This window comes from Drosophila mauritiana, chromosome 3L (genome assembly GCF_004382145.1).
Source record: "Drosophila mauritiana strain mau12 chromosome 3L, ASM438214v1, whole genome shotgun sequence".
Classification (NCBI taxonomy): Eukaryota; Metazoa; Arthropoda; class Insecta; order Diptera; family Drosophilidae; genus Drosophila; species Drosophila mauritiana.
In genome coordinates this window covers 7,976,646-8,004,277 of record NC_046669.1, presented here as the reverse complement: position 1 = coordinate 8,004,277, position 27,632 = coordinate 7,976,646, and the positions used below count along the sequence as shown (strand labels likewise).

At 43.7% G+C, this 27,632-nt stretch overlaps 4 protein-coding genes across 10 annotated transcripts in view; 1 reads left to right on the top strand and 3 right to left on the bottom strand.

The window, feature by feature from the left end:
• The window catches only part of LOC117139613 (Down syndrome cell adhesion molecule-like protein Dscam2), a 41,504-nt gene extending 30,465 nt beyond the window's left edge, over positions 1–11,039 (bottom strand). For 2 of the 7 annotated variants that reach the window (XM_033302063.1, XM_033302064.1), the window contains exons 1-2: positions 10,925–11,039; positions 3,055–3,454 (exon numbers count right to left, since the gene is read on the bottom strand). In XM_033302063.1, coding sequence (XP_033157954.1) covers positions 3,055–3,106 — 52 coding nt within the window. In that variant the 5' untranslated portion in view covers positions 3,107–3,454; positions 10,925–11,039. Of the gene's footprint in view, positions 1–3,054; positions 3,473–10,582; positions 10,598–10,704; positions 10,722–10,924 lie in introns of those variants that run through there. The other 5 variants (XM_033302057.1, XM_033302061.1, XM_033302060.1 and 2 more) reach the window with 5 other exon arrangements.
• A 434-nt stretch (positions 11,040–11,473) lies between these two features.
• Positions 11,474–14,929, top strand: LOC117140124. The gene is made up of 4 exons (XM_033302888.1): positions 11,474–11,814; positions 11,870–12,567; positions 12,680–12,960; positions 14,736–14,929. Exons 1-4 carry the CDS (start codon positions 11,637–11,639, stop codon positions 14,818–14,820), a joined length of 1,242 nt encoding a protein of 413 aa, XP_033158779.1. The 5' UTR covers positions 11,474–11,636; the 3' UTR covers positions 14,821–14,929.
• A 1,416-nt stretch (positions 14,930–16,345) lies between these two features.
• On the bottom strand, positions 16,346–17,694 carry LOC117140363 (eukaryotic translation initiation factor 4E1). Its single transcript, XM_033303218.1, has 6 exons — positions 17,530–17,694; positions 17,194–17,452; positions 17,061–17,135; positions 16,898–16,997; positions 16,747–16,834; positions 16,346–16,689 (listed from the first exon to the last, which is right to left on the bottom strand). Exons 1-6 carry the CDS (start codon positions 17,579–17,581, stop codon positions 16,529–16,531), a joined length of 735 nt encoding a protein of 244 aa, XP_033159109.1. The 5' UTR covers positions 17,582–17,694; the 3' UTR covers positions 16,346–16,528.
• Positions 17,695–23,986: 6,292 nt separating this feature from the next.
• On the bottom strand, positions 23,987–24,781 carry LOC117140671 (vitelline membrane protein Vm26Ab). Its single transcript, XM_033303721.1, has 2 exons — positions 24,729–24,781; positions 23,987–24,464 (listed from the first exon to the last, which is right to left on the bottom strand). Exons 1-2 carry the CDS (start codon positions 24,738–24,740, stop codon positions 24,090–24,092), a joined length of 387 nt encoding a protein of 128 aa, XP_033159612.1. The 5' UTR covers positions 24,741–24,781; the 3' UTR covers positions 23,987–24,089.
• Between the last annotated feature and the right edge of the window lie 2,851 nt (positions 24,782–27,632).

Genomic DNA, 27,632 nt, shown 5'->3' with positions numbered 1-27,632 from the left:
TTTCGGAAATATTTTTAAGATTTCCCGCGGAAAATGCGTCTGCAAAGTGACAGAATATAGAGAAAAGACTACGTTTTACATAAATTAATAAATTAAGTGTTTTTTTTATGTTTATAATATCTAAAGTTATAAAACTACAAGAATAGTTTCAAATGTTGAAAATAGCCTTAGAAATTGGTTTAGAAAAAGTAGGCACCGTTTAATATTTAAAGTAGCACACGGATCAGGGAAACAGGGCGGATGAGCGATGGAGGACGTTTGCTTTTGGGGACTCAGTGTATTCCGCTATTTCTTGGTATTCCGGCTGCTCCGAGTGTTCCGTGCTTTCAGGAGGTGGCCCTCAAGTGCACGCATTTTTCTGCTTAAAAGCCCCGACTAATGCGATGTCGAAGCGAAATCTTCATCTGTCTGGGTGCGCAACAAAGCGGAATACTCCACGGATGAGGATGTGGATGTGGCTGTGGATGTGTGTGCACCCGGATCCGGGCTGAGTGTAAAGTGTATTTGCTTAGGTCAGGGCACGTAGGGCGCACACCAGCTTGGGCTTTCAGCTCCAACTTGACTTGCTTTGACTAAACAAGCTGAAAAACAGGAAAATTGCTCAAATTGAAAGCTTGAATGTTTTAAACCCGAATTGTATCTGGCCGAGGCAATCTCATTATTCAATCCTGCATTTACCCAGCATTTTGCAGCTGCATTTTTGTGCGAAAATAATTAAGCTGCGTTGCCTGGCTGTGAGTGGTGGTGGGTTTGAGCATGTTCTATGCCGGCCTTTTGTGCCCGCAACACTTCCTCGACGAGTGTTTTTCCTCGAGAAGCCAAAGTTATCAGCAAAAGATCAACGACTCTGTGACCACCCTCCCAGCCAGTCCGTATCTACGACCATGTCCTCGTCATCCTTGTCGACCTTTTCCCGCCGCTTTGTATTCCATCCATAGCTAAGCTGCGGGCTGATGTTGCTGCTGCTGGTTGAATCCGATGATGTTGCTGCTGACTGTGACAGTAAAGGCCTTTCTTCGCTTGCTGCGTGTTGTTGCTGCTTGTTGCTGCTGCTGCTGTTGCCGCTTTTGCTTTTTCTGCCGCTCCTACTGATGATGAAGCTGATTATGCTCTGCATGCTTTGGACTTAAGCCCGGTCTGCTCCTTGGACAATGTTGCCAGGTCCACACAAAAGCCACCCGCCTGCCTTTGGCTTTGGTTCTTTGGTTCTTTGGGGCTTGTTTTTGTTTCATAAAATAGCAGTCAGCAGTCAGGAGCCAGAAGCTGCATAATCTTGGCCCTCCTGCTGTGCTGTGCTGTACTGTGCTGCGATGTGACGAACTGCCAAAAGGAGCCGGAGGAGGAGGAGGAGGAGCACCACCCACCATAAACCAACCCACTGCTTTCATGCGCTTAGCAAACGTGACATTCGAGGTCATTCACATTTCGAGGGCGTGTTGTTGAACTTGGTGGGAGGAGGAGCGGGTGGACTGCAGCAGGAGCCATAAACAGAGGCAGCAGCTCCCAGGGGCGGACTTTGCGGGAAGTAAGCAATCCCCTGGAAAGGGCTATCTTAGCCAAAAAGCCAGGGGATTCTTGGCTGGCTTTCTTGCTGTGCCACGTTGAGCTTTGCCCACCTGCCGGGTGCTACTCCGCACCTGAGTATTTATTCAAGGCTTATGCATATTCAGGACTCAGTTATATGAATAAAATTTATAGAAATTTTACATATCCATATAAAATCTCACGACAAAATTTAAGCTTTAAAAAATGCTTTAGATGATTAAAAAAAATAAGGCTAAAAATTCGAAAATAATGGAAAAATTATAGACTTTTAAGCAGTATTTTCTATGACATGGTTTTTCTTTCTCAAACTTTTTCCCTGAGTGCTCAGCTGCTGGAAAACTTCTTGCGCTCCTCGAGAGTTGTGTATAGTTGAGTCCCGGGTTAGTTGCTCCTGTCCGCAGCTTTTTGCTCTTCCCCTGCAGACGGATTCGGTTGCTAAATGCCGTGACACATTAGACAATGAGGATCTCTAATTATGGCTCGAAAACTGCAATTAACATTTGATCCAGCCTGTTTCGTATGGCTGCCACGAGTGTATGGGTGAGTGGGTTCCGTGGGGGTTTGGTGGCTCCTTCTTTTGTGTGCGTGTGTGTACGGCTTGAAGTGTCGAGCCACGCCAACGGCAGAAAGTTTCATAAATGGCGCTCCTGCTACTGCTGCTGTGGCTGCGCCTGTGACTCCTGCTGTTGCTTGTCCTCCGATGTCCTGGCCTGCAAAGTTTCGCTGTTGACTCCGTTTCTTTGAGCGCCCCGCAAACGCAACACAAACAAAAACAAAAGTGAAACGTGTGCCTTTCAATAATTCAGTTTTATGGCACAAACTCCGCAACTTCGCAACCAGCCTTTTGTCTACCCGCAAAAGTTGAGGCGGCAGTCGCTCATTAACGGCGATATATGTGCATATATGCACCTATATGGCGTTGCGTTAATTGAAATGCTTTTCGCTTTTCAATTCCACAGCACCAACCAACCACACAACCCCTTTCGAGAATCCTTGTTCCTTGCGCTTATGTGGCAAATTTAATTGCATACTTTTGCGGGCAAGGAAATATAAATATATATCCGGAATGGTACCTTTTTGTGGTCAAAATCTATAACATCAAAACGGAGAGAGATATTTCGTTTCTGTTTTTTGTATTGGGTTACAGTTGGCCATATCTTATATTATACCAAAAATTGTGGGCGTGTCACCGCCTCTTATATTTATTCTGGCTTGTAACTCCAGAACGGATACGGGACCAGTACCAGTAGGTACAAAATATAGTATTACGGACTTTTAAAAAATAAAACGGTACCATTCACCCTATATTGCAATACAATGTAATAAGGGTAAAAATGTTGGAACAACATCGATATTCTTAACACTTTCAAGTATTGGGCATATAAGAAGCAAGTTAAATATTCGGCATTTTTAAACTTTATTCAATTTAAATTCTTATAGATTTGACCCTCCTTAGTCCATCGATTAGGTTTCTGTGTTTTATGGAAACGAAAAAAGGGAAATACTCACCTCTTATGACATATAGGATCAGGATGGCCTTAAAAAGGCTGTGTAAATCCATTTTTTATGAGCACTAATGCTTTCCATTACATTTTTTATGTTTGGATTTTAAATGCCGAATTTCGCTTGATTTGTTTGTTATTGCTGTCGTTTCGGTTCGCGTTCGCTCTGTTTGTTTCGGTTATATAATTTCTTTCTCACAACCACAAAAGCGTTGCTCTGATTGAAGCTGACTGAAAATGTTAATGGTTTTCTGGCACAACTTTGTTGCTGCTGATGCTGATGCTTTTGTTATTGTTGTTCTTGTTGTTTATTTGTTTTTCGAATTACGCGCCACGGAAATTAGAGTTTCGTATGCATTGCCAGAGATTTATGCTACCAGTGATTTTAATGCTCATGCATTCATCGCCTAAAAGACAAAAATAAAACTATTGGTATATATTTAAGGACTGAAAACAACATAGGTTTGGAGTTTTGCCATTCTTTATTTTTCGAAGGTAATTTGTAGATGTAGTGGAACCGATAGCATTCTACATTTCATGCAAATGGCTTTGAGCTGCCTTGAAGTGGTTACTATGGAATGCTGCTGCCTTTGCTTTTGATTTCACTTGACGACAGTCAGTCAACTGCGATTCCCATGTCAGCGGGGATATTAATCATGTCAAGTCAGCTTCACAAAGCACCCATCCAACCCAACCCGCCCAGCTGAACCACTGGGGGATCCACGAGCTCCATAAAACGGAACAACAGAGTTGGGAACACGCAGAAAAATAATTGATAAATTAAATAAACAGTCTTAATTAAGATAACTCTATTCTAAAGGCCGACTAATGTAATGAAAACATTTAATAAATTATAAATATGTATTTTAAATATTTGTTCGAATTTTTCCTGAGATTTTTAGGATTTTTGTTTAAAAGATCCCTTATGCTCCCTGAATCTGGGCACCCGGAAAATGAATGGTGTTGCTGTGACTCCCTATAGTTTTCCCCCTTTTCCGGGTTTCGGCTTTTGCGCCCCTTTGAGCGCATTTTTATGCGACAAGATGAAGGCGAAAAAATTATGCATCAGCGCGAAATTGGAGCGCCATAAGTTGCCACTGAAGTGCTGACATCCTCATCTGAAGTTGAGGCTGCAGCCGAGTATCTGCGTGTGCGGATGCGACGACGAGTATCTCGTGAATGCAAAATATGACAAAAATATGCTAAAACACGCGTGTGTGTGTGGCAGTCCTTTCAGGACATCACCACCCCATCCGACCAAATCCCCTCACATTGTATTGCCTGGCTGCCATTACATTAACTTTGCCTGTGGCCAGCCATGACAGGATCTTTCCCAAAAGCCAGACGACTCCCCAAGGTAAGCTTCTGGACATTGTAGGGAAGAAAAAAAACTCGAAAAAAGAGGGCAGCAAAAAATGCGCCAGGAAGCGAACGATATTTGCCGAAACTTGAAACTATGCAAAAGGGACAGGAACAGGACAACTTGATACGATGGAGATAAAAAAAAAGAAACGTATAAAACTGTCAATAACGATAAAGCACAGTGGCGTACAGGGAGGGGGTTTTTCCGGGTGCCGAGGGTGCTGGACTGGGACTACATGGATGTATATGGATGGGTATACGAGCAGTAACAACAAAATGCCGCTTAAGCAACATGGAAATTATGCCCAGTGCGAATATCATCAGCAAACTGCTGGAACAACAGACAATGGCTGTTGGACAGCCAGCAAATGGGCGGGAAATGAATGGGAAAGTCACGGGGGGAAAATGCTGCTGCTGAAAACGCTTCGTTTATTTCCTTCCTTTCTTGTTGTATTTTTTCTCTCTCGTCCTTCTTGGTGTGTAAAAAATCATGACTTGGCAATTATGCGGCAAATGTGCGCACTGGGCTATCCAACTGCCGGCACGGGCAAACCAAACAGACTCTCTTCGCACACACGGCAAGCGAACAGACATAAATATTACGCATACGCCGCATTGCACTGCCAACGTTTGCTAAATTGCTGGCAATTAGTTTAAAGTGCGACAGCAAAAAATCAAAATTGCTGGCCTAAGCAGCTTTCGACGGTAAGCAATGCACTGCGTGACCGTGTTTCCCAAAGCTAAATCCAGCGGAAATCTCATTTAAAAAGTAGGAGACAGAATTTTAAGCAAGAAAATTTGTAGAAAATTAGGCTTCAAATTTGTACTATATAATAAGCCAAAGAATAAAAATGTTATTGATAATAACTCATAAATAATTAATATAATAAATTTTATTATTTAATATAAGAAATCCATTCACTGGCATGGTGCACTGACTGCTATCATAGTCAATATAATCCAATCACGAAGAAACTCATACTATAAATCTACCGACGGCAATATCACGTATACGCCAAGTTGACGAGCAAGCAAAACCGTTTAAGGCGTCACATTGGTAGTTCCCTGCGCTGAGATCAAACCAAATTGCCTCTAAAGAATTCGTTGAAGGACTAGACATTTAATCAAACATTTAAATGGACTTCGATGGGTGAGCAAACTTTGTCTGCCACCCAATCACGAAACGGGCACGATTGCATCAAAGTGGGAATACTCTTGTGAGCCGCCTTTGTAAGCGGCTTCTTCTCCAATTTCAACGCCATCCCTTTGATCTACTGTTTCCTGGCCGTCTTTGCCAACGGCTTAAACACTTGAAGTCAGCTTCGATTTATTTATATTACACTTAACGTTGTCTCCTCGATCTTGGGCCCGCTGTCTGTGACAATTTGTGCCGGGGAAATGCATTGAAGGCTGCCCATCCATCCATCCATTCATCCCATCTAGCTCCTCGTGTGATTGGGTGGGAATGAGGAAGGCTGAGGATGTGGATGGGGAGGATGAGGAGGTCAAGACAAGTGCAATTTATAGACTTCAACGCTTGGCCGGCTACGAAGTTTTCTCGTCTGGTCTGGTGCCGTATGGCAGCCATCGTCTGCCAAATACGTGATTTATTTTAATAGATAATCATTATGCCATCGATTTCTATCGTGTCTGGAGTCTGTTTCGCTTGTTGCATGCCCCCATTCGCCCCTTTATTTCAATTCCCTCGCATGCTACGTGCGTCAATAAATCAAAATCAAATGGCTTTCAGCTTATTGTTTTGCGTGGGTAAATAGAAAACATGTGCGACCTGCTGAAGCCACGTGGAACCAGCGAAGGGAATGACGCAAGGGGATTTTACCTTTAAGTGGGTTGCAAGTAGGTAACCCAAAAAAGTTGTTCGTTATTTGTAAGTGGCAAAAAAATATTCAAATATTTACATATTTATATCTTAAAATAGAGTCTTTCCATTCTTTTGACATTTAAGAAATCAGTGAATTTTGAATTTGCATTACATACTCCTAGGCACTTTAAAATGTGGCATAATCCTTTAAAGAATATATCTTATCTCCGTTTAGTCCCCTGTTAGCATTATTTTTTCTAATTACTTTAGCAATTACTTTAACCCCTTTTTGCATGCGGCACCTGAAAACCCAACACTTTAAGCGCTGAAGCTGCCACAGCCGGTCATAGTTCACGGTTCATTCACATGCCAGATCCGCTCTTGCCCTCTCCTGAGCCGTATTTAAATTGTGCCATTATGCACTCGAGTTCCATCCGTCCCCCTTAGCACACGCCCCCCTCCGATCCCCTTTGGACCCCTTCGCTAATGACTTTTTACGGCGTCTCTGGCGGCTGCTGCTGCTGCCGGCGAAGGCACAAAAAATCAATAGAATGCAAAGGGCCTCTGCATGGGAATCTCGGCTGGCGAAACAAAGGTTCAGAGGCTAGAGGATTGTGGATAGAGGCTATGGGCTATGGGCAATGGGATTGAAAATGCAGAGGCTCGGGGACACTGGACATCTAGCTGGAATTGTAATGGCCAGCCGGCTGTCGTCTGTTGCATTGTAATTGTAACACTGGCCGACCGGCTGGCCGCGAACAAACAAGTAAAGACTCAGCCAGCAAAAAAAAACAACAGAGACGTGAAAATAGAAACGAAATGAAACTAAAAAAATAGTAGGAAAATCAATAAAGCAAAAGCATGAAGCAACAAACAAACAAACAAACAAGACCAGCGAAAAACCAGCGAAACGAAGAGAAAGAGTGCCTGAAATGCATAGCAAACTGTGAAATGAAAAGCCAGCAACAAAATTGTGCAAGAAATTATATGCATATACATATAAATATATATATATATGCACATATACAGCATAGAAAGCAGAGGAGGCGCAAAAAGGGGGGCCTCTTGCACTGAAGTGCACATAAAAATCATTTAAAAACAGCAGCCAAGCAGACGGAGGAAAGAAAAAGGCTCTTTCCCAGGCTTTCCCCTTGTACCGCCAGATTTCCCTGGCATTTCCCAGGCTTTTCCAGCTGGGCCCAAGGTAAGTCGTGATTCGAGGGGCAGAAAAATTGAGTTCAGCCAAGGGGGCGGGGATGTACACAAAATGGGTCTAAAGTCATAAACTTTTTCCACATAGCAGCTGATGCCAACACGTTTCGGTTACAGGCAACTGTGGGCTTTTTGTTTTTGCGCCATAGTTGCTCAGTGATTTTTCCTGGGCCCGTTACTATGCTCTTTTGTTTCCTGCTGGCTAACGAGCCTAATATTGGGTTAAGTAAAATATGTACCGAATGGGAAACAAGGAAAAACTCGGCTCGAGTACCTGAGTGGAAAATATTTTTGAGCAAACCGAAATAATGATGTGGCCAGGGAAATGTAAATTTATCGAGCTATGCAGATATTTTCTTTACTCTCCATTTTTTTTTTTTTTTGTGAGCCACAAATAGCAAAATTGTGCGACTTTAGACGTTTTTAATTATTTTTATCTTGGCTGTGGCTGCAAAGGACTTCCCCTTCGGGCTGCCAATCAAATCAACTTCGACCTCTTCGGGTTTGCGTGTCTCGGCGGAACTTTGGATGGAACCTATTCACCCCGAAGAACTGCACATCAATCATGAGCAGTCAGTCGACCCGCAGCAGTAATAATTTTGAAATGCCAGTTCCCCGCCGCTTAAAATGTCACACGCCAATCAAAAGCATGTTTGCCTGCATAAATAAACATCCAGCGAGGTTCGCTTAAGTATGAATTATATATATATATATGGGGCCCAAACAAAATATCATTTCTCAACTTTTGGCAACTTTGGCATTCGTTCTTCTTCTGCTTTTCCCTCGACAATCTCGTCTCAATTTCTGTTGCATATGTGCGGGAAAATGCGGGGGAAAGTGATTTCTTAATTTGTTACAGAAAAACTTTAACCTCCCCGCCTGGCACAGGGAAAGAAAGACCCCTTTTACTCAAGACTCTACCCCACATTTCTCTGGGTTAAAGTTGAAAGCAGGAAGGAAAGTTTCCCTGAGTTGGATGCTCGCAAAAAAATCGTACGTGACTTTTGTGGAAAATGATGGATCAGTGAGTGGGTGGGTGTAAAAGTGAAACTTGTGCCGCCTTCTAATTAATGTCAATAGCGGTGGCCGGAAGTAATTTGCCCCTTGGGTTCATATTTCGGTGCTTTAGCCGGAAGATTGCGCATACGCTGCGTGGTGTCGATTCAAAAATTGCGTATACGCACTGCGGGCAGCTGTTGCAGTTCGCTGGCCAACCGAAAATACATAATGCCCAAGCGAGAGAGAGGGCAAGAGAATGAGAAAGAGAGAGAGAGAGAGCAGGCCACGATGACCGAAAATTTAAATAAACCAAAACTCGATGCCGGCTACTACTATTACTACAACTACTACGCACGTGTGTGTGAGTGCATTGTGGTCACTTCCGCTGTGAAACGCATGAAATACGAGCCATTTTTACTACTACACATCACAGAGGCTGCAACATGCGACATGTGTGTATGCGGCAATCGATAAATTTTGTGTGTGCAGCGCAGCAAGAACAACTACAAAAGCACAGCCACTGCACTATAAGCCAGATATGCCAGATACTAGGGTATATGTATACACACACACATAGGTATGTGCACATACATATACAACATACACAGCGTGTGAGTATCCGCATGAGTATATGCCGGCACAGACAGATTTATAGTTTGTCATGGCGGCAGCGTCCAAAATAGTTGCAGCTTCTCTCCCGCTCACGAGGCATCCAGCGCTTTTCGTTCATAAAATCAATAGGCCCCATACCTCCACCCCTTTTTCTCTCACTGCATTAGCCGGCCGGTCTCGCCTCGTATATAGGTAATACCTACGTATATGTATATGTGGAGTACATGGAGTGCACGCAGCGCTGCTAATTGCTTGCATGCGAAACGTAACGTAACGAAATGAGAGCAAGGAGCCAGCTTCCAGATGCCCTGGCACAAAAGAAATATAAATAAATGCCATTTGCCCTCAACACAATACGGGGAAAATGTCAAACAATTAAGCGGCAATTAGCAGAAAGCTCGAGAGTGCCAGCAGCAGCCAACCAGAAGACCAGAGGACCGGAAAAGGGGACGACTGCTACGTGAAAGCGTTGCTAAGCGTGTCTTCGGCTCGTCGAAAAGGGGGTTGAATGGTAAGGGAGGAGGGGAAAGGACCAACGACCAAGCGGCAGGCAGCAAGGAGCCAGGAGCAGAGGAAGCTTGGCACTCAAGGCAGTCGAGGCAGTCAGGCAGCGGGATTGCATTATGCCTTATTGATGAGCCCCCAGGTGGAGGAGTAGGCAAACTCGATCACGGACTAAGGCCATATGGAACAGTACTTGGAAAATTCTTACAAGGACAGTACTTAAACAAATCTTTCACTTTCAAAAGTTTCCTTAGTTAAAGAAAGCCTAATAATATTTAAATATTAGCAAAATTATTTTAATCTTTAAACTTTAAACTTGAATATACAATTATCAGTTGTATCACAATCTTCATCCACTTGTTAAAAAACACATATTTATTAAAAGAAGTATCAAGTAGGAAACTTTACCTATCCCAATGTTTTCTAAAAGCTTACTTATAAGAGACTTATAAACCTCTAATCAATTTTAAAATTAATATTAATTAAAATAAAAATATTCAAAAAATATATTTGAAACTCGCAATATTTATTTGGCATAAAATAACTCAACTACACCTTAAAATGTCATTTTAATCACAGGTTTTATCGCAACATAATCACAATCACTCCCGCTGCACAGATGGCGGCTGCTCTAAAGTCTCCCAAATAAACCCATTCAATTTGTTGATAAAACACACTTATCTGCCCGTCAAGCCATCAGCAGCTAAGCAAATTTGCATGCAATTTTCCCTCACGAGGGGGAAGCAGCGCTTTTCCACTTGATACGTGTGGGGCAGACTCGGGGAAAACTCGAAAATAAAAAGATGGAAGCACGGTTGTTGCAGTTGCATTTGCTGTTTCTCTTCGGGTTTTAGCACGTTGTTGCAATTCAATTTATTTTCAATTTGCGCGCATGCAAGGCGAAAAGTCGGTGGTAGGTGGGCTAAGCACCTTTAACACCTTTTTCGATTAGACACACAACATAATCAAGCGCGATTTGGCGGATTTTTTCGTTGTCTCAACGGCCGGCTCACGTTGCACTCACAGGCACCAATACACATTTGCCCGGCACTATATATATATGTATATATAAATATATATATGTTTTTGGATAGAGGTACTTGTATATGTATATGGGGGGCATGTACTAGTATATGTGGCACGCACGTTTGCCGCTTCTCTTGTTGCTGTTGCAACGCAAACTGCGAGTTGCACTTGCGACACTGACAACTGACGACAACACAACTGCGACGGCGCGCTCTTCGGTAGAGTTTCCTTCTACTTTCTTTCTTTTTTTTTGTTTTTTCTTTTTAATTTTCTCTGATAACAGCAGGCATTAGGGCGTCTCCCTCGCACAGTGCCCCATCTCGCTTGCTCCAGCACTTACTCGATTTGCCAGAAGCCGAAAGGAGCAGACAACAACCGCACGCGAGCAACGTCGAACAGCAACTGAGTCCTGATTGCGCTGTCCCGCAGGATTTTTGTGCAGATGCAGGTTGCCATAGTGGCCACATCGCCATGTGCACCACCAGCTCCATTCCATCCACCACCCCACCAGTCCTCTCCACCACCTGGCTGTGGATGCTGTGCGCAAGTGCGCAGAATCCGCATCCGAAGCGGCATCAACAGGAGCGTAGTAAACGCGTAGTAAATTGGATCGCATTCGGGTTTCATTCACAGAGATTCTCTCGCCAATGTTCTGATCACCGAGATAATTATTGTTTTAATTTTATGAATTATTTTTAAGGATTAAAAATGTTTAATGCCAAAATGCTATTTTATAAACTGATATTATTATAAACTAAATATAAAGATGACCAGAATTACTTGTAGCAATTTTATCAAACTTAAATAATACCTATAATAATATTCAAATTAATTCGATTTTTACGAGTATCGATTACCGACACTAAAATATAGCCAGTACTATCGAAAAACAGAGTTTCCTACACCTCCAAGTCTTTCTAGTTGACATGTACTGTCATTCAGAAATTAGAGTGAGAAAAGGCAAATTTATTACTCAGCATTAATTTGTTGGAAGAATATTTTCAACTCCTTTTTAAAGTACAAGCACTAGACGAAGTGAATCCTCTTCGGACATGGATGAGTGCAACTTTATGGAACTCATGGAGGAGATGGCCGTGCAGTTTACGGTGAACAAGAAAGAACATCAGCTCTTCGTCCACGACTCACACATGATATCCCTGACCATTCAGCGGCAATTGGTCCTGGATGGTGCAGTGTTCAAGGACCAACTGGCAGAGCTCCACAAGACAGGTGAGTAAAGTGATCTCCTCAAGCAGAGCACTCACAAGCGCACCGCAATGATCAGCCTCCTTTGTGGACAAAATCTACCTGGACATGCCGCTGAACTTTGAGATCTTCCTGCCCATCCGACTGCCGAAGCCAGTGGTTCCCACCTATGATGAGAAGAAACGCAGTGTGCAGTTCACCAGAGCCAACTACCAGCACCCATTCTTCTTCGGGAATGCGGTCAATGTCAAGTGCTTGAACCTGCTGCTGCAAAGCGAACTGCAGCGAGCCATTTCCAAACTCAAGACAGCAACATCCTCGAGCACGGGTCGGACGTACGACATCAAATACTCGGTGCTGAGCCTCAACGACGTGCCCTTCGTTCACCAAGTGGTTGCTCTGGACCGCGACAGCAACGGGAAGCGTTTCATCCGCTTCGACTTCATTCTGGCCGTGGAGTTCAGTGGCGCGGATTTGGCACTGCCACCTTACTTTAAAGCGCCGCTCAGTAACCGCTGGATTGCCTACGGTAGGATGACCGTTGACGAGGATCCTAATCCGGCGGAGTGGGCTGTGCTAGTGCCCAAGTGGCAGGACGCCTCTCCCGGTGCCGCCCTCATTTCCCTCAACTGCATGGTCATGCTGTACCGCCTGATGAGCGCTCAGCAGTGCTACCTCTTCACCCTGCCCGGCTCCATCAAGTTAGCCTTCGTCATGGCCACCGAGGAGTGCGGCCTGGACTTCCAGCAGATTAGCATCGCAGATTTGACCATTACAGTGAGTATGTTCTAGGTATTAGCTAAATTGGTTATATGTATATTTAGAGTTTGGGAACTTTGTATATATATGATAGAGAGATAGCCCTAACTTCTCCCTTCCCCCCACTTAGACCATGTTCCACCAGGTGTTTGGCAATCTGTACAAGGCGGTGGCCGGGAACACCATCGGCGACAAGACCATCAAGAGCAGACGCTTGATGGCCATCCGGAAGCAGTTGCTGCGCGCCCGCGGCATCTACGCCATGCTGGCGGATGCAGTGCTGCGGAATTCGATCTCCAGGAATTTTGTGAACGCCTACTTCTACTACGTCGACATCCCACCGCCGCCGGAATGCTTCTATCAGTCCCTGGTCGAAGTCCGGAACACCGATACCAAATTGAAGAGGAAGAGGTAAAGTTCTTAAGCCTGCAAAGTTAAATTGACCAGAACGATGGGTGGCTTTACTGCATACAGTGCTTTCAAATGGGTGGGGGATAACAACACCGAGGAGTGGCTTCCCTTGTTGATTTTTTGAAATTTGAGCACTACTGTAAATTGGTCGAGCAGTTTGTGGCAATCCACCCAATCCCCGAATCCCCCAGAGCACAGCCATCGTCTTAGTGTCAAATCTCGGTAATTGTACAACTTTAATGCCACAAAAAATAAGTGGAAATGCCAGAGCAGTGCTCACACAGACACGAAACATGCACACACAGACACAAAGCACCGCACACAGACAGAGACAAAAGTTAATAAAAGCCAACTAAAAACTAAAGCCGAGTTGGGCTACGTGTCCCTGTTTTGACTTGGCCCCAGAAACCCCCCAAAATTCCCCCCCTTGTTTATGAGGGGGAAAAAGTTAAATTGCAAATAGCTTGGGCTGGGCTTAGCCCGGGGGGCGTGGCAGTCGGGCAGGGGCTGGTGGGCGACATGAAATTTTAGAAAAATTTGCTGTTATTGTTCGGGCAAAACAAAAGGGGTAAAAGGATTTCGCCGAGCTGTGCGCAGAAAGGATGGGCTCGGAAAATAGGTGGGTCTACACGGGCTGGAGTCGCACTAAACAGAAAGACACAAAAAAGTTTACCCGACTCACTTCTCGGGGATGGAGCATAAAGTTTTCCAGCGCTTTTGACATTTCATTGTTGTCAACTTTTAACTAGTTTTTTATGTAGTCATTATTTTAAAATGCAAATCGCCAACAACTGCCAGCAAAATACACACTGAATTGTTTCAATTTAATCTGCCTCCCAAAATCAAATGCCTTTAATTTTATTATTTTATTTGCCAAGTTGCGAATGCTTCGTATGGCCAATACAAAGTGGCCAACAGCTTTGCCGCATCCATCGATGAGTTAATCTAGTTAACTTGCCGCCTGTGCTTCACTGCCATTGGCAACTGAAAAGTGTTTATTGCATTTTCCACTTTTCGTTATTTTAATTGCATTCCCAGATCTCCCACTCCCTTGTTTTTGCACTCGAAGTTCTGCTGTATGAAATTCCAATAAATAAAGTGAAAATGAAGCTTGCAGCTGGATGGGAAAATTATTCGCTAAAGAAAATGGAAAATGGAAAAGATGTCGTAGAAATATATGGAAAGTGGAAGCTCCCCCAGCATCAATCACTGCGTTTTGTTAGAAAACTATTTTTTAAACCTAAATTAAATTGAAATTTAGCTACAAGAGTTTTTTTCCCCTTCGTCGGGCGACATAATTTTCTCCCACAAAGTAGTGCACAAAAGAAAAGCGCCGAGCTTCAAGTTGGCGATGTCTTTTTGGGGGACTGAGGTGGCAACTTTAATCAAAAACTAATTATGAGCGACAGGGAAGTCGTCCGGCGTGTCTGTGTGTGGGTGGCTGGGTGTTTTATCTGGTAAATTACATTTGAATTATGACAAGAACGAAAACGGAACGCCCAGCGCCAAAAGTGATGTGCAGCAAATGAGCTAAGCGATGGCCAAGTGAAATTCGAGTGGCAAGTTGGGCGAAATTGGGGGCGTTTGACCATTACAAACAGAACGGCCGCAATTTACGCAACAAACAGCGAACTGAAAATTGGAAAGACGCGACGGGCAGGACAACCGCAGGACCTCCAAGTGGAGAATAAGGAGCTCCGGTAGCTGTGAGCTAAGCGGCAACTGGAGACCGACAAAAGTTTATGTGAAAAACAGACAATTAATTTGTTTTGCAGAGCAAAAGGGACACCAGGACAACAGGACTCGGGCGTCGAGGACACAGGACACCAGTGGACAGGACACCAGTGGAGGGCCAAATAATTTCGTGCTCGTTGGCAAAGGAAATTTACGTGCCAAAGACGATAGGGAGAACCCAGCTCTGTTCCAAAGAAGTCGAATCCGGACGAACAGCACGGCACGGTGTAAATGGTCAAACATTTTACGCTTTTTGTTTAATTAAAATTGCAACAGGCTACGTAGTTCTCATTGCAGCAACAGGAGGATGGCAAAGAAAATCCGAAAATAAAAACACTGAAAAACATTCAAATACATAGTTATTTGGAACTGAAACTCATCGGAGTGTTTATTAATTTTCCGCAAAGGAAGATTTTCTGGAAATATAAAAGCAAGATTTTTATTTATATTTTAAATATTTCATTAAGTTCTTTCATGAAGAATTTACATATCAAGTTGATCCTGCTCTATCCACTAATAAATTTTGTACAGTGCAGCCAAGTCAGCGTTTTTCAATTAAGCTTGCATTTCATTTAATATAGGAGAGAAGTCTGCAACATTAGTGCTGCCCTTTGCCGGATATTCTCTGTTTGTGTTTGTCCAGTTATCCTCTATTTGCTTTTGCCGCTGCCAAAGGAAGGGGAATCCCCCCTGGCTGGCTTTTGTTTCTCCGGCGAAGAGAAAACCTTTTATAGCGGTTATTAAATTGCTCTTTAAGTGCTTGGCACGGGTTAAACTATTTGCCCCATCCCATGTTATTACCTGTTACCTGTCCTCCGCATCAGTTGCTCCTCCAAATCCGCGTACGTGTTGGCATATCAATTCACATTACGGTCCGAATAACTGCATGCATTCATCTGCGCCAAGGAATCCCGTTCATATCAAGCAGGATTCGTCCGGCGGCGCGGGCAGGGTGGAGCGTGACATCGGCGGGAGGTTGGACAGGATGTCGGGGATACGATGCCATTGGCACTGTCATAACCCCATGTGCAGTGTATCACGTTCCAGTCATTTGGTGGCTGCCACTTCATAATTCAATAAAACAATAAAAGCAAAATCCTTACAAATTACAGCAATCAAATCATACGACTCACATGGCCATCAGTGATGACATTCCAGGCTCCGAATATTTTGTACTTTCAAATATTACTTAATATTTGTGCAAATATATTGTATAGGTGTTGTGATTTCCAGGAATACCTGCAGTGCTATCTGAATTATTGGTTTTTAGAATAGTTTAGCCAACATATTTGATCTTTTGTGAGCAAAAAATCTATATAGAATGAAAAACCTGCTAGGAGCACTAGCAGCACTTCCCTGGAAATGGATGATATTGCGCTTCCCGAGCATATTTCCATAAATTGGTCACAATTTGCTATGCGCAGCAGCAGGGAAGACAAAAGCCCTGAAAGGACGACGCACACACACATAGGATGGAATAAGCACTTGGCGCGCGATGGCAGCCGTTAAAGGATGGGTAGAGTCACCCAAAATTATGACGCCAAGGATAATCGTAGCGAAGCGAGTGTGCGTTTCCCACTCCGCCGGGGAATACGTGAGGCGACTGTGGTAGCTTCGGGATACCGGGACACGAACCGTGGCCAGAAAGTAGTTACTGTTTCTACTGCTCTACGCAATACTTTATTCATGGTACAACCGAAAAGCATTGGTGCGCGTGGGATAAAATGTGAGTTTGACAAATGTATTAGGCATATGTACTATCGTAGATGCACATTTCTGACCATGAACTGGGCATTTACGATGGCGCTCTTGGGAATTGGCCTCCATTTGGCGCCTACAATTTGTAGATGGCATGGACATTGGGTCCATGGTTCAACATGGCATCGTTGTGCACCTGGTACTGGATCTCCATAATGCCCAGATGCAGCAGGTCCTTTATCTGCCTGCCGATGGACAGGATGGCCTCCACATTGCGCGAGTCCTTTGTCCAAAGGGCTGTAAAGAAAGTTGACCCTAGAGATACCCCAATGGGAAATGATGCCTTATACCCACATAGCTTATTAGCCTTGTTGCGCACATTGATGACCACTCCACATATCTCGTCCGAGTGCTCGAAGCACTCGCCAATCATGCACAAAATCTAAAGGGGATTATGCGATATAGTGCATTGAGCTTATAATTATGGTACTATCAAGTGGCTTACCAAATCGTGCCACATCTTATCTATATAGGTCCTGGAGGCCTTGTCCAGGAGCAGTATCCAACGACCACCGTTCTTGTTGGTGTCATCCTCCCACATGGGTCTAAATATATACATATATATACATATAAGACGATGGTTCAAAAAGGAGACTTGCAGAACTCACCGAATATTTTTCTTGAACACCATGTAGTCATTGAATATCTTCAGATCCGATGGCGGCTTCACAAAGTAGTACACACTGTCGAAATGAAAAGAATAAATATATACATATTTATATATATGAATCTGTATCTGACCTGAAAAAGTCCTCAACGGTGTTGAAGCTGGTCACATCGACGAGCATTTCGGCCCAGCGCTTGGTACGATCGTTCTCCAAGTGCCACAAAGTCCAGGTATGCTCCAATGGATGCTTCAAGGCCAGGTCGTAGTCGATGTTTTTCATCACCCGGTTCAAAGAGGGCTGCACCTCCTGCTCATTGCCGCCCATCAGCTCCAAACCATCATAAGCCGCTAGACCATGTGCCCAGTCATTGGGATCTCCATACGGCAACCATTCTAAATATATTCGATTCGCATATCGCATATACATGTGCAAATTATTAATCGTGAAAAAAAATGCGCTGTCAGCTTACCAGTGTCCTCAGCATTCTGCAATCCGTTGCTTAAGTAACCGGTGTACACCATTGTTTTTTACTGATTCAACTCGACAAGCGAACCTTTTTTATGTTAGTTTTATCGTTTTATTTTACTAAAAAACTCCTTGAAATGGTATATGTCTCGTGCAAAGTATAAGCGTTAATGAAAATGGACGAACGTAAGAGCACGCTTTGACAAATCAAGATATGACAGCTAAAGCGTTGCCACCTTGGTTATAAAAAAGTATTGGAAAATTCGTGTGACCATCTTGTTGCGAAATGTGCTTATATTCAAAATACTGTGCCCTTTATCCCCTTTATTATTTAAAATATTTTATGGTACATCCTGCCAGATTTCCACCAATAAATCTTGTATCCAAGTCTTAAGCACCCCATTCAAACACTCCGATATTGCAGCTCCCATTCGCACATTTTGGTTGCAAAATCAAATTGAGTCGGTTAAGTACGAGCCCGAGGGTCTATCAATTGAAATGTCACGCTAATAAAATAAAATGCCACCGAGCATACGATAGATGCACGAAAATAATAAAATGTGACTCAAATGAGCGACGACGACGGCAACCGCAGACACACAAAGTTGGCAGCCGGAAAGAAGGATCCGATTGGGAATGGAACTGGAGCGAGCAGAGGAATCCCCCTTTCTTGTCTGCTGTGGCTGCTCCTTGTGCAACAGTTTGGCCTGCAGTCAATAATCGAAATCGACTTGGGCTTGTGGCAATAAAAATTTGTCTTCGCCGCTTAAGTTGTGCGCCTTGTTGCACACACAAGGTCCTGGGTCCCTCCGTGCCAGAGTCCTTTGGCAAGGACTCCCCACACCTCACCCTACCCGCCCCCATCACCACGCCCCTGGCGGCGGTGCAGATAATAAAATATGTGAGTCGCTACGTGGCAGCTCCTTTGGCGTTGGCAAAGTAGCTTTGGGCCCTTGTAATGTGCACCATTTGTTGCGCGGCTGGTGGTGCGGTGGCACCAACTTGCACTCCAACCAAGATGCTCCTCACCAGCTCCATCTCCGCTTCCATCTCCATCTGCTGGATGCACGGGTGAGTTATGCCGGCCAAGTTTGGAACAAAAGTGTTGGCACTGCTCCTTGTTCTTGGTTCTCGCAGCCAAATAAGTTGCCAGCCCCAATTTACTTAAAAATTCTATTTATTTTTGCTCTTAAGCAGCTTTGGCGGCTGCTCCAACTCGTATTTTTGGGATTTTGCAGGGAAAAACTGCTCCAAATTTGTTTCGTTAATTGGGAGAATAAGTTAAAACAAGGAAAGTTATAGGAATTGTACAATTTTAGAAAGTGTATTAATATCTATCCTAGCGTAACTTATAGTACATTTTATAGGCTTGTATCGCGCGTTGTTCCCTTTCTCTCTTCACTTAAACAACAAATAAAACTTTTTCAGCTACTGCTGGCTTTACTATTTATATTTTTTGACATGCCTGTTTATTCCTTGAATAACATAACTAAAAATTACCTGCTCCAAATGGAGTTGGTAGCCCATAAATTCCCGAGAGGGAAAACTTTAGTTCCAACTCTTTTTTGGGGCTTCTCCCCCATTCGAGTTAAGTTGCCGGCAAACGCTTAGCTATGCTTTGTTAGATTTGACTTTGTGCTCTGCGCTTCTCAGGTGGCACTTTGGCGTATACGCAATATTTTACAGCTTTTTGCACTTTGCTGGCTGAGCTGAAAATACATGGTCAGTAAATCTTTTAAAATATTGTAATGTTGAGGGGGGATGGCTCCGCACCAGCTTAAGCGATTTGAGTGCCGGAGCAGTAAAAACGCCCACAAACTGCCGGGGAAAGCGAAGGGGAAAAGCGCGTAAATGGGGCAAACTACAAGGAGAAGCCAAGGATCCAAGGACTCAAGGATCCAAGTGCTAGGACCTCATCTTGAGGCAGTTCTGTGCAGACAAGCGCATGCAAGAAATGAAAATGATTTGAGGCATTATGTTCGCTCCGGTTTTACCTCGCCATTTCTCGTTTCGCTTCCGTTCGGCTGTCTTTTCTTCTCTTTTTATTTTTTTTTTTTTTTTTGGCTACAAAATTGCTTTGCTGCTGCTTCATGTTGATTGTAAAAGATTTCAGTGCTGAGAGCACAAAGCATGCGATGATATACGGAACGACGCACGTCGTACATTTTGCACCTTGAAGTGGCAAGCGGAGGAGATACCCTCCTCCACCCCGCCACTGCGGGAAAAGACAGCCACATAAAACAATAAAAAGCAGTGGTAAGTGTCGGGGATGGGTAGCGACAACACATCCTGCACAGCCAGCACCTTGAGGCCAAGCCAACTGACAGCAGCTTCCGGCAGCCCCCAGTCCGTCTGCTCCATCTGGCCCATCTGCCCCATTTGCTCCAGCTGCCACGCCCCCAGTTGTCGTTTGGCCCTCTCACCTGGACAAAAAGATACAGGTGTACGAAGCTAAAGTATCGCCACACAAGAAGTGAGAATTTTAGTGGCTCTAGAAAATGGTTATTGAGTTTCTTTTACGCCAAATCACTTTTTATGTTCTTTTAGCAACTTTAATAGAATTTTATTATAAATCATAAACTAATTATTTTTAAAATTTGATGATGTATTATGCTATCTATGCTAATAAATATTTTACCTGTAAAATATTATATATGATCTATAAAATATATTGTGTCAAGAACTTATCAAAATTATCCAGCTGAGCCTCTCCTATTATTTTGCCCATGGGTGTCTGTTTTTGTGCCTGTTTGCAGTGCTAAATACTTTGGACCAAGACGATGCCTCCGGGCGCTGGCCACCCCGACTTGGAGCCGAAGCTATAGCTTCTATATCTTTGAAGCCGCTGCTCGAGGCCAGGTGAAAGTCATTTCACGCTGTGTGTAGCGCAAAAGATTAAAATAATAGCAGCGCGTAAATTAAACAGCCCGTTGGAGCCGAAGCGTAGGTGCCAGATGGGGGATTTTGAAAGGGCAATGGAAAAAGGATGCAGAGACATGGCGATGCGGACCCATTGAAGTGGCAGCCATGGCCACCTCAACCCATCCCACCTCATCGCATCCCTTTGTTTAGGGCTGCGGTCTGCGCTAAGACGCTTACCTGGCGCTCCCCCGCCGCAGCCCCATCCTGTCCAGAACTCCGCACCCGACCTCCTGTCCTCCAGGACATTGCCAGCATTGCGTTGTCAGCACTTCATTTTGATCCAACATGCCGCGTGCTTCACTTAATGCGACGACTGCCAGTAAGCTCGCATTTCAGAGGGAGTTTGGGGTGGATGGGGGTTGGAATGCCAACCGGGTGGAGGGGATAGCTTGGGGTGGGCGTGCAAAAAGCTGCTTCTTCATCATGCACATAACTACAAAGGCGGCTGCATTTCTTTGCAGGAAGCAAAAACTTTCAACAGGCGACACAAATTAAATAGAAAGGAGGAATAGTTTGGAAGAATTTTAAAGAAATAAAATAGTGTTATCATGTTAGATAGTTTAAGAACGTATAAGCTTTTAAAATTATATAGTACTATTAGTAAAATTAAAACAACTGAAAATGGTCATGTTCTTTTCAATAACTACAAATTTTTGATTCTAGGATTTTCTCCAAGGTGATACGTATGCTTATTCTTATCCTTATAAGTATCCTTAAATTGATATCCTTACACAACTTTTGTCGCCTGCCAGCTGCTGTGCACAACACGTCACGAATGCGTGCGTATTGTGTGCTTCTGCAACTACGTACTGCTATGCGATGCGGAGGGGATTCCAGGATGGAGTTGGGAATGGAAATGGGGATGTCCTGATGCACTGATGTCCTGGGAGGCAGAGGTTGGGGTGTGTAGTGTCCCAGGATGCCGCAGTGACGCAGTGATGGTTCGTTGGGCTGCTACCTTCGCTGAGTGTTTTGTGGCCTGTCTTCCCCGCTGCTCAACGAGATCCTTTGCTGCCGAAGCTTGCTTAATGCTTTATGTTTGCCAGCTTTCAGCTCTTTGTTCGCGTTCGTGTCCTTACTGCTCCTCGTCCTGTTTTTGTTATTACTCCGCATTCAGCAAGGTACTTTGCTTTTGTTCGATGAAACGTAAAAATAGCAACAAGCAACGAAAACTCATTTTTAGACAATGCCGCATAATTCCAACGCAATGGAGGCGAAAGGAAGCGAAAGGACGACGGAAAGGCACCAGCGTAAGATCCCAACGACTTTTTGTTGTAATGAGGTATTTTCGCTTTGTTGTTACTGCTCATCTTCGCTTTATGCCCCTTACATTTTGCGCTCAAACTGGAAATAATTCCCCGATACATTTGATGGATTTTTCGTGTTCTTTACAGGCGAATTCGATTTTAATCAGAAAGTTTAATGGTCATTTTTTAAAGGTACATTTTGGGATATAGTAACCAAATTTCTAGTCCTGTGAACCCATAGTTTAACTTTTTTAAGCTAAATTTTGAAGTGGTACATGTGTGCGGAAAGTTTGTTTGTGGTATCTGCACTTTAAACAGCTTTGGTACATTTTATTACATTAATAAATAGTTATAATTAATATAAAATATAAAATATATAATTATATAATATATAATATTATAATAGATCACACAGATTTATTATTAAGATACAAAAAGTAGTAATCTAAACTATGTTGTGTAGGTTTTTGCTCCGACAAAAAATATTCCCTTAATGAAATAATGGCCCACATTCGAATAACGCATATTTCTTTGCTAAATCTACTTACGAACATTGCATTTTTTTCAGTGCACCTGCTTACATTTCGTTGCGCTTGCCGTACAAAAGCAACCGCAAGAAGTTTCTTACGGGCTGTCAGATTTTGTAATGAAAGTGGATGCTGGCTGCACCCGCCTCATCCGGATCCGCAGCCCATCCGCTCCTCCAGGAGCAACCCTTTTCCCAGCGATTATTCAAGCGCAAAATTTGCGGTAATCTGCCGGCGGACAGCTTGCAGCATATGCAGAAACTTTTCGCACAGGGGAACCGGTGAGCAACTGGAGTCGTGGAAGCCAGGAATCACGCACTGCTTAAACTTTTAACCCTTCTATGTTTGCTCTTGTTTGCCCAAAAACAAACACACACAAAACATCCTACATCCTGGCGAAGGAGTTAGGGATGGGAAGCCTGTTGCTGCCCAAAATGGTAGAGTAGTACCATTGTTGCTGGTCATTTACGGCCATTTAACCAAGTCAACAATGAAGTCAAACATCTGCCCCTTTTTCGCTTTTATTTCGCCAAGGGAACCATCCCGAAAACCAATAACTGAAGAACTTTTTAATGCAAACATTGGTCACGGCCTATATGATACCAAATTCGCTAGAACCCTAACTTTGTAATAAACTTGGCAAATTGACTGGATTCGTTAAATTTATTTTACATATCGGATATTTTTCCATTGAATGAAAAGGATAATTATCGCAAGTACAATTACTTTTGGAATTATATTTACTTGACAACACAATTCAATAGTCAGCTTTTACATCAAGGCCAGAAATCCGAGCCAAGATACACACCCTCGACCCGAATTCATTAACAAAATGTTCTTGAGAAATCTGCTCACTAAAGTGTTCAGCCGAGCACTTCATATGCCATTTAATAATGATTAAGTATTGGATTCGAGGGGTGGCAAATGAGTACGGATAAATGGAGCGCCTTATTCGAATGTCATCAAAATCATCATCACCATAAGGAGGAAGCCCAGCCCCCGGAGTCCAACCCAACTGAACCGAACCGAACTGAACTGTTGACGCATTTTGGTTTCAGGCCTCATTAGCGCCGGGAGTGAAGTAAACCCAAGTCGGCCTTCGATACCAAGACCTCTCAAATTGTGTCAGCATCAGGTGTCAATTTTAATTTACTGCTCCGAGCCGGCTTGTCATCTCTGATGTCTGTTTGCCTTGAGGTGGTGGGGGTGTTTTCGGCTTTGAACCGGAGGAATTGCAGGATTGGGGACGGAGGATGGTGGCTGGAGGATGAGGAGGATGAAGGATGCTAACCCATATTTTGGTGGCTTGCGGTTGCTGCGGCAATTTCGGTTTTGGCAGGCTTCAGGATGTACGTACGAGTACATATCCAAACTCATTGAAGCCTGCGGCTGGAGCACGACGATTTCATCGCAGATGAAAGAGGCTTCCATGCTCATTTATATGCAGGCCCAATCCGCAGCCTCGACATATAGCAATAATTGAACGCTTAGCTTGAATGGCCGCAAAAAACCGCTCGCTAATGGAGCATTTAAATATGCGAATGTCAGTGCTTGGCATGCTAATCCAAAAAAATTGTAATTTCACATGTTATATGAATGGCTTTGAAGTCAGCTAAAAAAATAAGTACTTGATTAGTAGTAACTATGGTAACACTCATGATTGATTGACTGATTGATAAGTGATATACCCTTAAGATTGCTAAGTGTTAAGTAATATATGTTATATACCCATAAGTGAAAATCAGTTGTTATGTGTAGATTCTAAGAGGTTTATTGCATCACAAGTTGGGGTTGCATAGAAAATAGAAGCCAGTCCATGAGCCGAGCTCACGGGGCAATATCTTCCGCAGGTTTCACTATCCGTGGATTCACTTCTTCAGCAGCAGAGGAGCGGCAGCAGCGGCGACATAGGGACGGGCCACATAGGGCGAGCTGTAGGCCAGGGGCGAGGTGTAGGCGGCGGCGTAGGGCGTGGCAAATCGGGTGTAGGGAGCGGTGTAGGCGGCAGCCAGAGGAGCAGCGATGGGAGCGGTATAGGCGGCGGCAACTGGAGCAGCATAGGCAGCTGGGAAGGCGGCGCTGTGGGCCACCGAGTGGGCGGCGTAGCTGGAGGCGTAGGGAGCCACGTAGGCGGCACTGCCCACCACAGCCGGAGCGGTGTAGGCCAGAGGAGCGGCGGCCAGAGGAGCCACAAGTCCAGGCTTGGCGGCAGCCACGGCCACAACAGCGAAGAAGATAGCAGCCTAAAAGAAGGAAGATTCAATGTGAGTGATAAGTAAAGGCATGTTAAAAGAATTACTAAAAAATTAATATTTAAAATGATTTAGGTTCTGCAAATAGAACTCATTCTTATAAGGTTACTCCAAATGGTTTTATTAGATTTTTATCAGATCTACTATCTTTTGCAATATTTTGTTTGAATTCCAGTTATAATTTTTGTATTACTTAGTAGAATAAGAATTTCTTCTCCTTCAAAACCTCGTTGTGAATAGTTTTCTTGTACTTACGAATTTGAACATTTTGATGGATTGGTTTTGTTTTTGGATTGTCACTTGGTGGATGGCCAATTGGTTTGTGATGTCCAACAGCCAGCTGCACGGCTCTTTTATAGCCACTTACACTTTTCGAACTATTTACCAATGCAGATCACGCTTTTAGATCAGCCATCGATGGTTGCCAAGTCAACGACTTTCGATTGACGTTGCGCATGCGCAATTCTTGGCTACTGTTTTTGAATTTTTTTGTTTTAGTTTTCGTGGTCTAGACCTGACCATGTCTTATTTTTGGTGCGTGCCTGAACGTCCGTTACTCGGCGATTTGTCCCTGACCTTGACGACTGCAATGGGCTTACAATTTAATGGGTCTTACGGGTTTAACCACCAGCGAAAAGGTAGCTGGAGGTAGTTGGAGTGATTTATGAGTGTTATGCCGGCGCAATATCAGGAAATTATCAAGTCATTCCGCTCCATTACCATTCGCCTGTTTGCCTATTTTAATAGACCACAATAAATCCGGCTAATCACTGTCTAATTATCCGCTCTCACCGCTGGCAGAACCGAAATTAATTAATAAATGTCGCAAATTGCGGGCAAAGAGCTTAGAACTCACTAATTAGAAATATCGAGTGCAGGCCGCCGCCGTGTGTGGTAAGGCGTACGTCACAAGGATGCACCACCACAAAGGCCACCCAACTCCAACCACTGCACCCACTTCTTGCAGGCTGTTCGGGAATACATATCCTGATGCTCCTGCTGCGCCAGGCTCACACTTGAAAAAGTGTTGAAGCGTGAATTTTGCTTAAAAATGCCAATTACGCGATTTCAGCAGCGCAATGGATTGGTGGATGGTGGCGATAAAGCCCTGCTCAAAGTGGGCGGTGAGTTTCAGGGGGTGTGGCAACATACACACAGAAAAACTGATATACAATTAATATATTCTAATATATAAACCCTATACTAAAGTTTGAATTGAACACATTTGAAGGCACTTTCCTATACATTTTTTAAATTTAACAAAATTTAATAAATAAATAAATATATTTTGCTGTAAAAGTTGGTTGGTCTTTTCGGCGACTACATACAGCAAATTGTTGCCGTTCTCCTTCTGCTTTGCTTTTCAGCCGCTGTCGATGATGATGTTGCAGGCGAAGGATTTGGCGCGCATCCTGCCGCTTCCTTCGCTCCTTTTGTGCGGCTCAAGTGTTTGCCATGTGCCTGTGCATACGAGCCAGCCTATTGCCATCCGTGGCTGGGCTGCTTCGTGGATGTGGAGGAGTAAGGGGATGTGTATGTGGTGTCTACTAAATGCACAATCATGCAGCTGGGAGCGGGGCACGTATTGAGAACTGCAAACGGCAACCGCAGGCGGCAAACATATTTGTTTTGACACTTGACTTCCCTCCTGGCCACCAGGCTGCTTTCATTGTCAAGTTTGCGGCGAGGACTTGCTACTGAAATTATTATATTGGTTAATCCGCCTAAAAGCTTTGATGGCACCTCCGCCCCCCAATGGCAGCCATCTCGAGTGCCCACAACTTTCGAGTGGCCCGAACGGGGAGCATATCAAAGAGCAGTCCCCTGGGAGAAGGCAAGAGCACCCGGAGTCGGAGCTGGGGATAATGTATATGTATCCACGAGTGCCGGCAAGTAATTAAAAAGCAAGAAATTTCCACAAAAAGTCGCGCACAAAAATCGCTCCGTTTGACAGGGACAAAGCTTGGGACGAGGACTTCGGAACCAAAAGAAGTGAGCATCGCATCAAGCTCGACTTCAAGGATATCCATAACTTATTAATTAAATTAACTAATAACATATGTATTTTTTAATTAAGTGTTTAATCTTTGTCTTACCTGAAAGTTTCAACAAATTTTGGTATACGGAATTTTTAAATTAATACATTACTCATCTATACCAACTCTAATAGACCGTCTAAAAATCTTTTAAAATTACTCATAAATATTATAAGCTTAAAATATTAAAAAATACATATATATGTGTCCTTTGTAATTTCCTAGCTACCCAGAAAACTTATTTTGTGATGGGCAGCTCGAAGGGACTTTGAACAAGTTGCGTGAAATATGCGCGGCACTTTTCCCTTTTTCGCCCAGTCCCTTTCGCTCCAAGTTGGGTTTATTGCCGTAATAAAGGCGCAACTGCCTCTGACTTGGCCGGGGTTATGTCTGCATCTGGATCGGGATCGGGGGCGTTGGTGGTGCCGCATGGCAGGGGGCGTGGCAGCAGCAGCTGTGCGTGCGCGTTAATGCGTCGTTTAAGTGCCGTAAAAAGCGAATGGCACACATGACACCCACATGCCACCCACTTGCCAACCACCCACCTCATCACAACAGTCCTAAGCCGTATCCGTATCCACGAGCCCTCATCAAGATGAAGTCTATTAAAAATTTCTGGTTTGAATTCGTCTAGAAATTCCAGCGACATTTGAAAGCAGCACGAGGAGGGGGCAGCCGCCTTTAAGTGGTTGCCACAAATTATTCATGAGAACAAAGCAGTTGAGGCGGGGTGAAAGGGGAAATTATGTGGCAAAGAAGTTGTCAGGAGTGGCATAAAGTTTTCAAAAATCACTTGAGTGCCTTCTTGATTGAAATAAAAAGATGTACGTTGTGTGGAATTTTTGTTTAGGGGTTAAAGTATTTATTTATTTGCTAGCAATATAACTTTAGATAGATTAATATATTTATGTACATAAGGATATATATATTAAGATTTAATATACTCTTTAAAGTATATTCTTTTTGAAACCTTCTAACTTAGTAAATATTGGTCTTCTTTACGCTGTAGTTTCTGCATAATAGGAGCATCCATCGAAATCCTTTGCCACTTGAATAGCCACGCCCTAAAGTGGGAGTCTGCGATCATAATTGGTTTACGGCCTTTGTTCCGCCCCGTGGAGTG

What these genes read in the sequence shown, in the direction of transcription:
- LOC117140124 (XM_033302888.1), top strand. Translation starts at nt 11,637, where the DNA reads ATGGATGAGTGCAACTTTATGGAACTCATGGAGGAGATGGCCGTGCAG. An exon ending in GGCAGAGCTCCACAAGACAG is followed by an intron (nt 11,815 to 11,869) that starts GTGAGTAAAGTG and finishes CGCAATGATCAG; the next exon opens with CCTCCTTTGTGGACAAAATC. An exon ending in TCGCAGATTTGACCATTACA is followed by an intron (nt 12,568 to 12,679) that starts GTGAGTATGTTC and finishes CCCCCCACTTAG; the next exon opens with ACCATGTTCCACCAGGTGTT.
- LOC117140363 (XM_033303218.1), bottom strand. Translation starts at nt 17,581, where the DNA reads ATGGTGTACACCGGTTACTTAAGCAACGGATTGCAGAATGCTGAGGAC. An exon ending in GCAGAATGCTGAGGACACTG is followed by an intron (nt 17,453 to 17,529) that starts GTAAGCTGACAG and finishes GAATATATTTAG; the next exon opens with AATGGTTGCCGTATGGAGAT. An exon ending in CAACAAGGCTAATAAGCTAT is followed by an intron (nt 16,690 to 16,746) that starts GTGGGTATAAGG and finishes CTTTCTTTACAG; the next exon opens with CCCTTTGGACAAAGGACTCG.